The sequence below is a fragment of the Nicotiana tabacum genome, chromosome 9 (genome assembly GCF_000715075.1).
Source record: "Nicotiana tabacum cultivar K326 chromosome 9, ASM71507v2, whole genome shotgun sequence".
Lineage (NCBI taxonomy): Eukaryota > Viridiplantae > Streptophyta > Magnoliopsida > Solanales > Solanaceae > Nicotiana > Nicotiana tabacum.
In genome coordinates this window covers 89,217,325-89,229,689 of record NC_134088.1, presented here as the reverse complement: position 1 = coordinate 89,229,689, position 12,365 = coordinate 89,217,325, and the positions used below count along the sequence as shown (strand labels likewise).

Genomic DNA, 12,365 nt, shown 5'->3' with positions numbered 1-12,365 from the left:
CCATGGCTGAAGTAGTTCTCCAAATGCCAAAGGAAATTCTCCACTTCTTGTGCATCACGAACACCTTTGAACATCGGTGGCTTGGGAGCCTCGATCTTGGCCTCCCTCATCACAATAACATTACTGTATGCCTCGGTCACGCCAGCATTGACATGTTCCTCGAGTAATTCTATCTTTGCTTTTACAGCATCGATAGTACTCAAGGCCTCCATGAGTTTGCATTCCAAGGCAGAGATGGTTTGCCTTAGCTCCATCTCAGTCTGTATACGTCCCTCCAAGTCATTTCGGATACTCTGAATCTCCTCAAGAGCGTGTCCCTCAAGAACTCTAAGGGTGCCTTCCACCTTCCCCAACCGTTGGCCAAAGATCTTGACAGCGTCCATCCCCGCATTTACCTTCATCACCCACTCTTTACCGAGCGAGACGTCCTTCGGCAGGATCTCCACTTCATCCTCGCTCACCTTAGTGGTAGATGGTTCTTGGAATGTAAGCCCCTCGTTTGGCACAATCTCGGGCGGCACCTCCTGGCTCTTATTGGTGACATTTCTCTTTTTGTTATAGCTCTTCTTGCTAGTAATATCCTGGATGACGTTGGCTTGAGTGTTGGCAGCGTTAATTTCTCCGTCGTTCACCATTCCCTTAGTTTCAACCTTTGCTCTGATACCACGTTGTCACGTCCTTAGTCTTCAATTAAGCACACGTGCGGCACTTGACAACTTGCTCACTATTTTGCACAACTTGCTCACGTTACTAAAGATCGCTAAGGGAATGTTAGAACACATGAGAATTGCTAAAGAAAGCTTTTGTATTTGAGAGAACTTGATTGTTTTGCTTGGTGAATTACAAATGAATGACCCCCTTTATATACTAGTCTCCTAGGGGCTAGTATGTAAATATTAATTGCTACACAAGTCATTAATATTTACAAGATAAGGGCTTTCTCTAGAACTCTCTATAAACCTAGAAGATTCCAAGGACTTTTCTAGTAAATCCATATGGATCTAGAGTCTTCCTAAGGAAATGTCCATACTTCTCTAGAATCTTCTCATAAATAATAGCATTCCTCCTATGTAAGCTTCCACATAGTATTAATATATGTCAAATGACACCTACGTGGCATGATGATACGGCGGGTCATGACATAATGATAAATATTTTAAAAGTCTCCCCACTCCCCCGAACTCCCCCCTCCCCAAAAGAGGTTATGCCCAAATGTTCTCTAGCTAGTTTGTTATTTTTGAAATCTTCAAAATTCAAGATGCAAAGGAGGGGTCCTCATTTCTTTTGAGTAGATTAGTAATCACTAACTTGATAGTTAGCATCTTTTTGAACAAGGATGAACTCTTTCATTTAATTCAACAAGTGGACAAAAATTCACCTCTATGCAGAGGCAAATTCAAGATTTAAACTTTATGAGTTTAATCTTTAAGGTTCTTAATGTTGAACCTATTAAAATTTTAAAATTACAGGTTTATATCTTCTATTTGTTGCAATTTTAGTGAATTTTTATACACAAATTTATGCTATATGTCGAAAGTATTAGATTCGGATGAATCCGTAACCGTACTCTACGTCCGCCACCTCCATGTAGTCACATCTGCTATGATATATACAGGTTTGTGGAAAGAAAATATATATATATATATATAGTCACGGATAATGTATGGACAAAATTTTAGCCGTGCAAAAAAAAAAAAAAAACTTAGCGAAGACAGACACCCAACACTTTATTTGGATGCAATAAGTAATAACATGTCTTTCGACAAAACAAAAATACTTGAAACAAAGTAAATACAACCATATATAACAGAATAGGAAACATGCAAACAGTTTTACAACTGAGGAAGAAAACACCCCTACATGATCGGATTACTGGAAATGCTACAGAACCCAATTAGAAGGGTACTGTTCCAAGCCGATAGTGGAACACATTTATTTAACATCTCCAAAACCACACACAGACTAATTTTAAAGTTCAGAATGCTTGAATAAATAAAAGACAAACTTGTTTTCTTAATTTATTGAACAACCTCATCAGATGACTGGACTGCAGAAAAACATGAAGTGCACACCATATCAAATACTCCATTACCCCAAGCTCCCAGCTCCTGCAGAGAAGAGGAAAATTAGTGGACTAGGTGATCATACAGATACATTCTACCAAATGAAACACACATATCATATAGATGCAGATACTATCCTTTTCTAATCTCCAAGGATAACGGTTACCCTACATGATAAACATGAATGTATAGACACACTTGGTGAAAAACATAATGAAGATTTAAAATCATATCAAAATAAAATGAATTTGACTGACTGACCCTTTTCAACTTCACTCTGTGGCAATGCAATCAGCTGTTTCAGGGGGGAATATAGTGAGCTTGAATTTGAAACTCGGAGCTTGACTATCTGTTCCAGATTTTCTTTCTGCAACTTTTCGCATCAGTTCCTGCATCTGTGTCTTCCTGTCTTCTATAGCTTTTGCAGATTTATTGGCCTTCTTTGTGTTCTCCAGCGTCATCTCATGAAGGCTACTCACACCGGCAAACTCAAATGGCACAGCCTCAAGCTTATCACAAGATATAAGAACAAGGTACTTAAGTCTTTGGAATGAACGGTTTGAAGCTTTCCAAGTTTCGAAATCTACTCTTTCAATCCACAATACCTTGAGTTGGCTAAAACCATCTGAATCCCAGGCCGTCCCACTAAATGCATTTTCTTTCAGCTTTAGGACCTGAAGGCATTCCAACCGCCCTAGTGTATTCGCATCACTCCAAACAAACTTTGTATTTGACAAAGTTAATTTCTTCAGTTAGCGTAGGAACTCGACAAATGCTGGAGGAAGTTGAAGAATTTTGCTCATGGAGCTGCCAACATCATTCAACAGCTTCAATTGTTCCAGGCACTTTAGTTTTCGAAAGTTGTTGAACCCACCCTTGTTAATTTCAAGAAAATCAGCCATTTCCCCTTGAATACTCACTTTTCTGAGATTACAAGCCCTTGCAAGCACATCTTCTCTGCAGCTTCCTGGTGCAACTTTAGACAGAGTTTGTAGGCATGAAGATTCATCTGTTGTTTGGGTAGCAGGGGGCAATTTCGCAGGGACATTGGTGTGCAGATGCCTCAACCGTAGCATGTTCCATATGTCTGCTTTTATTTCAATGGTGGACGCTTTTGTATTAAGAATAAGAGTTTGTAAATTCCAAAACTTACCAAAGAACGCCGGAAGAGCATTGTAGTCACCTGAGATAGCTATGTACCTCAAATGAAATCGCTCTTGAAAATCCTTTGAGAAAGTAAATTTGAGGGATTCAACATCCAAGACCCTAACTAGTGGAAATGCTTTGTGGAGGAGTCGGATATTGCCCAGTTGCTCACTTTCTTTTTGTTTTGTGGAAAAACATAAGAAAGACGTAACATGTTCAGCAGATGGTCCTTTGGATATAAAAGCTCTCAAAAGAGAGAGTTGAATACACAAACGACGAGAAGTATCTAGATCTGGTATAATAAGAGTACCAGGCTGATCAGTCTTTTCACATACTTCTTTGAAAAGACCTCCATTTTCCATCTTGCAGAACTGGTGCAACATGTCATGAAGACGACATGTTTTTACTTGACCATCTACCCTTTTCTGCATTACAATCACTAAATTCCTGTTGACAAGTTCGTTCAAGTAAATCTCTTCTATATCCTCGGGTCTTCCATCTAAGTTGGAGTTTATAAGTCCCTCGGAAATCCACAAGCGTATCAACTTCCAAGCAGGAATTTCAAAGCCTTGTGGAAAGGCGCCACAATACAGGAAGCACGCCTTCATATCTTCGGGCAGATGACCATAACTCATTTCAACATATTTCAAGCAGCTTTGTGGGTCATCCTTATTTATAAGGTGTTTTCCTACATTGTCCTTAACCATTTGCCACACTCTTTCGCTTGTACGTCCTTTTAGAGCTCCTGCAATTACCACTACAGCAAGTGGCAATCCACTACATTGGTTAGCAATACTTTCTCCATGTGCTATTAAATCTTCAGGGCACTTTCTAATATTACTGCCAAAAACTCTTTTTTCCAACAGTTGGAAACTTTCCTTGTCCGTCAGAAATTTCAATGAGTGAGGATCAGGATTGGCATATCTACCAATACGCAAGTCACGAGTGGTGAACATGATTCGATGGCCATTGCTGATTTCCGGGAAAACTTTCATCACAGAATCCACAACGTCTGTCGCCCACACATCGTCCAACACAATGAGACATTTACCTCCTTTTAAAATGAATTCACGTATTATGTTTGTCAAGTCACTGACAGCCATATTTTGATATTCTGTCGTGCGTTTCGTGAACTCTTCCAGTATACTAAGAAAGACCTCCTTTGGTTTGTAATGTTGTGGTCCTACTTAAACCCAAATGGTCTTGAAAAATTCATAGGAAATCTTAGGATCATTATAGATTTTTATTGCCAGTGTGGTTTTGCCAAGTCCAGCCAAACCCACCACAGGGATAACATCTAAATCATCGATTCCTTTAGCAAGTCGTTCGATCACTATTTTCGCTTCCTCGTCAAAGCCCACAACTTCATTTTCTTCTAACAAAGTATCCTGTTAAAGATGATCGAAATGGTTTGGATTTTAAAAAATAAAACAGATACTATTAGAATTTTCTTCTTAATTTCTTTTTAAAGAAAAAAAAAGACCTCTTAATTTCGTGTAATACTTACTACCGTGAGATGTCTCTATATAAAAATGTAGCGAGTAATAACAAATAGAGCGATTTAATTTTTTTTTCTTTGTAAAATTTACAAACTAAATACTATATCCGTTCAGTGAACCTATTTTCTTTTTGGTCCGTTTCAAAAAGAATGTCCCCTTTCTAAATTTGAAAATAATTTTGCTTAAACTTACAATTCTACCCTTAATGAGAAACTTTTATAACCACACAAATACTCTGGCCCCTTTTTGAATTGTTTAGGACCACAAATTTTAAAAATTTTTATTTTTTTTTAAACTCCGTGCCCAGTTAAACAGGTTCACGTAAATTGGAACGGAGGGAGTACTGTATAACAAACAGTGAGCAAATATACTCACGGTTTCTTTAGATCAATAGGTTGAGCTTTGTAGTGAATTCTGTTGGATGGGACTTCTCTGTAATAACTTGGATGGGACTCATTCTAAATGCTGTTATTTTGATTTTAAAATAATTCATTTAGTTTGCAGTTGACTTCTGTGGCAAATTGTTTCGTTAAGAACAATCCTTTAATTGCAAAAATGAAAGGGTGAAAATATCATTTTCTGCCTTTAACTTTGCTTTAAAAATCAAATTCTCCCTCTTTTGAACAAAAGTCATTTCCCCCTCCTGTCCTACATAATATCTATTTCGCCCTTGCAATTAATAGTGCCCCTCTTTATGTAGTAATATTTTAATATTATATATTATATATTCTGGATCACCAGCTAAGGCCCCCGCATGATCGCTCAGTGATAAAGGAGGTAGGGGTGCAGAGACAGCCAAGAGGTTTGTTTATCTAGAAGCAGCCACCCTTAAAAGAGTGCGTAATAGCTCACCGATCGAGCAGTCTTACGCCCAAGATAAACGGGGCTAAGCGATCTGCCGAAGCTGTGGGATGTAAAAATACATTGGTAGGGGAGCATTCTGCCTAAGAAAGAAGCCTCCGCGCGAGCGGTGGTGGACGAAGCAGAAGCGAGAATATCGGCTTGAGTAACACAAACATTAGTGAGTATTGATAGTAGGCTATATTTATGCAATTTAGACACTATTTATACTCTAATTTAGCTGCACTTTATTGATATTTGAATGATAAAAGATAACAAAATGCTCTAATTAAAAATTTTATACTTTGCAGGAGCCACTCCGAGCTAGGAGGAAGCGAAAGAGTATTTTGGAGTCAATATGGAGTGTGGAAGGCCAATCGAAGGTTAGCCCGGTCGAAAAGGAACGAGAAAAGCAAGCAGGGAGGTCCCCTCAAGGTGCGCAGCCGCGGAGTTAAACGCGAATTGGACCGCGCACTGGAGGCAGAACACTGGCTGAAATCCGCGGCCGAATCCGTGGTCGAATCCGCGACCGCGGACGGGCAAACGAAGGCCAACAACTCAGGGGCAATTATGTAATTTTAAGGCGACTAACCTAAATCTATATGAAGCCTAATTCGCCCAAAAGATAGGGAGAGCTATTTTTAGGAGATTTTGGAGGCAAGAATAAGAGAGAGAAGACGGAGAATTTCCTAAGAGTTTTCATCTTCTTCTTCTTACTTCCATTGTTGATTATGAATTGTTATAGTGAATTTTTATCCATTAGTATGAGTAGCTAAACCCATCATCTAGGGTTGATGGAACCAATTGTTGGATGAAGTTTTGACTATGTTTAGATATAATTGAGTCGTTCTTATTCTATGATTGTTCAACTATGTGTTGTGTTGTGATTAATTGAAGGGACCTTTGATTAATCGTGTCTGGTATCTTGTGTTGCTTGAGAAAGAACACTTGGTTAGATTGTTGATGAACAATATCACTTTCGGGTAAGTTAAGAGATTAATTACTTAAATTTAAAAGCAGGGTTAGAGATAACGAAACTTTGGTGGGATAATTCTGAGTTGCATAAATTGTTAACTAGAGTAGTTCGAGAGAATGCTTCTAGTAAATTATCGTAATTGATTGAGAGATAATTACGGTAGCCCGGAACTCATAATCCTCATAGAATATTACGGCGAGATTATAGCTAACGTATCAGGAATAAGTCCGGCAATTGAAAAAATTAATAGCCCTAGATCCTTTTACCTTTGAATTCAACCTTATTCTTGATTATTGCTAATTCTGTTGTCATTTTTCATTAGATAAATAAATTTCACTTATGCTCTATTAAAAATCTTGCATCCGCAAATTGTCTGAGTTTATCATTAGCATTGTTAAAAGTTGTAGTAAATAGGTTAGTTCCCTGTGGGATTCGACTCCGGACTTGAACCGGATTATATTTGCAGCGACCGCTTAGTCCTTTTTACAAGGCATAGTTGGGTGTGATCAAGTATATATATGTATACACACTCACCCATATGTGCTTTACCTATGATTCAATTTATGTTATATCTTATTCTAAATTGTAACTAAGTTTATTTAAAGTATAAAGTAATCCCTTTTTGAATTTGTTATAAAATCAAATATCCTTCCGCTTCAATTTATATGACATAGTTTGACTCGACATGAAATTTAAGAAGAAAAAAAAAACTTTTCAAATTTGTTGTTAAAAGTATGCTATAAGTGTTGTGTGTCTATAGAAGCTTCTTACTAACAGTAAATTGAGAAGTTTAAAGTTAATTATTTCTAACTATAGAAATATGTCATTTTATTTGAAACAAACTAGTAAGAAAATTGCATCGCATAAAATCAAATGGCAAAAAGTATTATTTTTTATGATTGCAATTCTAATAGTACGTGCACTAAATAAATATTTAAAGTAGTTAGAAAGAAAATGTAAAATAGGCTAACGATCATACATAACTACCATTGAGATCAACTACGAGTGTAGTCGAGGGTAGAGTGTACGCAGACACAACCATTGAGATCAAAAGTTGGAAATAATTTCATACATACCTGTGGCCCCGGGGCAACGATTTCCGGCTGATCATCAAGCATTGGCTTAGCCTGAAAAGCCTCTGGATTTTCTTCGCGAATCTTCTTCACCTGTTCAAGGGCATCTCTAATCTCTTTTGCAAGATCCCAAACGGTTTTGGCATATTTAGCATCCAAGTTTTGCATAAGTATATTTTTATCTTGGTGTAGCTTCTCCTTAACCAGGAGCTTATCAATAAGACCCTCAGCTTTATATACCATAACCTGGACTTCCTTGATAAAGTATTTCCACTGTTCGCTGTTGCTTTGACGATATTTTGCAGCATCTTGTAAGAAGGCCTTTAAGCGATTAAGTTCTCCTAGTAGATGTGCAGAATCTTCTTTTGCACCACCAATTAGCTTCCAATTTTCAATTATAATAGGCATCAGGGTCTCCACTACAAATTGCAGTGCTACATCTGCCATTTTCTTAATTAAGCAAGAATGTAAATGGAGAGGATATATAGGTACAATGAGTTCTTAACTTTACTAAAGCTGTATGTCTATATAGAATGGAAGACATAAGTGTGGACATACAATATAATTTCTTAACTTGACTTCGTCCAGAATTATTTAAATGGTCTTTTTGTATTCTAATGTAATTTTCAGCGGCCAAGCCTGCAATTTATTTTTTCTTACAAAACATGTAGCACATAAAAATATTAGCAACTAGTGGATGTCATTATCAGTGGTTATATATATATATATATATATATATATATATATATATATATATATATTTATATATATATATATATATATATATATATATATATATATATAACTAATGCGACAGATTCTTGAAAGGTGAAAAATAATACTTGTGCTAGGGCAATCCATTAGCTATTTTGCTGGCTTCAATACGTTTGGGTTTCAATTTATGCGATGATACATGTTACAAAAATTAGGTACCATGGGCTTATCATACTCCCTCCGACGCATTTTAAGTGTCGTTTTAGAAAATCAAGATATAGTTATTATTTTTTTCAGTTTTACCCTCGCTTGCTATTAATAAAGAGGTCAAAAGTGATTAATAATACTCACTTCTAATTTAATAGGGATGCATAAAGTGAGAGGAAATAAGTAATAAATAAGGGTAATTTAGTAAACTATACGTTGTACTTAGTATTTTCGTAATGGAAACCTTAGAACCTTAAACGACTCAGTATTATTAGTACAGAGAGAAAGCTAATTGGCATGTGAGCATCCATTCTCATTGGCCTTCCGGTTGCGTTATTGTCATGAATTACAAGGGCTTATCATATAATTTGTACAAAGAGACAGCTAATTGGTAGTTTAGATGCATTCTCATTGGCCTTCAAAGTCAATGGATGCACTATTTAACGTACTGGTCTTATCGTTACAGCTCATGAGTTGTGCTTAGCAATGATTGGTTAATGGATAACGTTTTGTCTATTAATGTTAATTTGTTAAAATATTTAGTTTCGCATGCTTAACCTTTCTGGTTCCAATTCATGTGGAGGTAGTAAAAGAACTTAGATCAGTGATCTAATCTGGTTTACCTTCCAAATATGCTGACTTACCATTTGCTTAAATTTAAAATTTATTGGTTGATGATTGTAGGTGTACTTAGTTTCAACCAGAAAGATACTTTGGTACATCAATTGTTAAAATTTCCAAGTTGTTTTGTCTTGAACAAGCCTGTAAACACATTCGTTTTTCTCAAGCTATTCAACCTTGGTGCATACTGCAACTTATTATGTGCTTATCTATCTATATCTATCTACATGTATATTATTATAAAAGTACGAATAATTTATGTTAAATGTTGAACGATTAAAATATCCCTAAAATATTGATCAACTTTTATGCCCTTAAATATTTGTATAATTTAATGATCTAATGGTAAATTACCTAATGATGGAATTCTTTTTCGATTTAAACTATACATATGCCTGACCCTACAATATTGATCCTACTTGAATTAGAAAAGTACGTCCATAATTTTTTTTCAAATAATTGTCATTCCTAATTACAATTCTTTTATAACAAGAAATATACTAGAAAAAAAAGGCACGTACTAAAAGAAGATTTAGTACTACGTTCTAAACACATAAATAACATTTTAAACAAAGTAGAAAATTCTTACTATCCTTTAAAGTCTTAATTTGCATTTAGTTTATATAAAGCTAAAACTGAGTTAAGTTAGTATCTTTTACCTAAATATTAGGAGTTACTACATATTTCAAATAAATTGAGTTAATTTTTAATATATTAAATAATAAGAAAACAATTAAATAGTATTAATTTTTTAAAATATAAAATCTAGTTTTAAAGGATTAAAAAATAAATGAATATGTTTCTTTTACATGATAATAAAGTGGTTCTAATAATACAGATGAGATTGTGCTCTTTAATTTATTTATTTTTACTTCAGTATGAGTAATTGATTGCTTTACAAATTTCTCAAAGAAAATCGATTGATGTTAGATTAGGTTTCCTAGAATAAGTTCATCAAAGTCTCCTATATATCGAAGTTTAACAAAAAAAATTCTTTTGATTGATTTATTTTCATTAGATGCTCAATTGTCTCCAATTCAAGATTTACATCAATTTATAATCAAATAAAAAGCAAAATCCTTACGTGCAATACATGTACATAGTAACTAGTATTATTATAAAAGCATGAATATAATATCAGTTTATAAAAATAACTTTATAATATTAAGCATAATAACTCATAATAAAAGGACATAACCGTAATTCTAGATATTAGCCTTATAATCCTATTAGTTTTAGGACATAGTACTATAAATTAGGAATCCTACACGATTACCTTTAGGAATCTTATTACTATAATTACTTTTACTTTCGAGTGGTCTAATTCATATAAAATTGAACAAGTAAATTACTCTTAGGATATACTTCTTAAAAATTCCTATTACTAATTTAATTCGAAAACGTATTATAATATCCTATTACTAATTTAATTTGAAAATGTATTATATTGTCCAAATCTATTTAGAAAAAGGAGAGCCTATTTTATTATAAAAAGAATAAATACAATATTAATATACCAAAATAGCCTTAAAATATTAAATGGAAGAACTCATAGGGAAAGGACATAACTGCAATAACCTATTTTTTGGACTACAATACGTTCTTTGCTAATTTTTAATATTTAAGATTTTAAAATTAATAAAAAAATTTCTATTAAATTCTTATTAAAAATATTGAGGAAGGTTTAATAAAATCAATTTCATAAGAATCCTCCGTATTGGCAATATATTACAACTCCATAATATCCAATGCAAAAAAAAAAAAGTAATATTAGATGGATTGCATAAAGAGTTGAAATTGAAAAAAAGTACCCCATCGATAATATATTTTTATATTATATTTGAACTATTTTTCTTGAAAAATACCCAATCATTAAACAACAACTAAGAAAATATTTAAGAATATAAATGTGTGAGAAAGAGAAAAAAAAATAGTTGGTAAGAGTCAATATCACTAATAATTTTACAAACATAAAGATCTAAAAGTGAAATGTTATATCAATATTTTATTCTTTGAAAATAAAATTTATAGCGTATACAATTATAATTAAGATTAAATATTCAAAATAAGAGATGAACTAATATTAAGATCTCAATCAACATAGAATAAATTATTTTTATGTTAAAACCAAATAATTAAATCTTGTAATTAATTATTTAGCAAGAGAATCCAACTCAATTATTTTTAAATTCATCATATGAGTAAAAGTTTTTATTCAAGTTAAAAAAAATTGTAGGATACATAAATTTATTCCATAAAAAGAGCGTTAAAACACAAAGTAAAAATGTTAGTTTATTATTAAGAATCAAAATGCTATACAAGTGTGTGAGAAAGCACAATCAAAGCTAAATCCTAATCAAGAATAAGTTTTCAAGACTATATTATAAAGAGTCGACTCTGGTATAACGAGATTATTCTTTGTAGATGCCTCTAGCGGAATCAAAATAATATTTGTATGTCATACATTACTTGCAAATATCATATCAAGAGATATGATGTTGTTAGCAATAATAGCAAGTGGTGTACAAATAACGATTTTACTGTGAGGCCACCCACTTTAGATTTGATATACCTCTTCAAACAACTTAAATAACCATCACAAATATACCAAAGCAGAGCAATTGTGCTAAATTTATAAGGAAAGCAAAATTGATAATATGGGTTGAAGCACTTATGGCAAAGTGTCAAACGATTGAAATAATTGGCAAGAGTTCTTATTAATAAACCGTTTGGTGAAAAAATAATGGTTTGAGAGCTGATTTCTGTCAAATACTACCAGTAATTCCAAAATCGACAAAAGTAAAGACTGTAAAAGCTAGCTTGCCAAAGTTATACTTCTGGCCTCAAATGAAAAAGATTCAACTAACAAGAAATATAAAGTAAGAACAAATCTAGTATCTAGTGTCTTCTTGCTTCGTGTCGGAAACAAATAAGAGCATCCAATAAAAGATGATTTAGTTTTTCCTAAACACTTGGTTTATCAATCACAATGGTAGTAGTGCATTTAATAAGAGAAATATTTATATCATTACATTAAAGTACAATTTGTGTAAATCGCATGATAGAATTAAAAAGATATCTTAGCTAGCAGAAATGAATATGTTGATCAACTAAATAAAAGGTTGATTGTAAAATTTTATAATAAAAATATAATATTTTTAGTTTTTGACTCGGCAGAAAATGATACCAATAATTACTACCAAGAAAAATACTTAAATACTTTAAT

The 12,365-nt window shown here is 33.6% G+C and overlaps 1 protein-coding gene across 1 annotated transcript; it reads right to left on the bottom strand.

Annotated features, from left to right (window-relative positions):
• Positions 1–1,777: 1,777 nt before the first annotated feature.
• Positions 1,778–8,114, bottom strand: LOC107767781 (putative late blight resistance protein homolog R1A-3). The gene is given in 3 exon segments (XM_075221833.1): positions 1,778–2,108; positions 2,325–4,597; positions 7,601–8,114. Coding segments are annotated over 2 exon segments (2,706 nt in total). The 5' UTR covers positions 8,045–8,114; the 3' UTR covers positions 1,778–2,108; positions 2,325–2,335.
• Between the last annotated feature and the right edge of the window lie 4,251 nt (positions 8,115–12,365).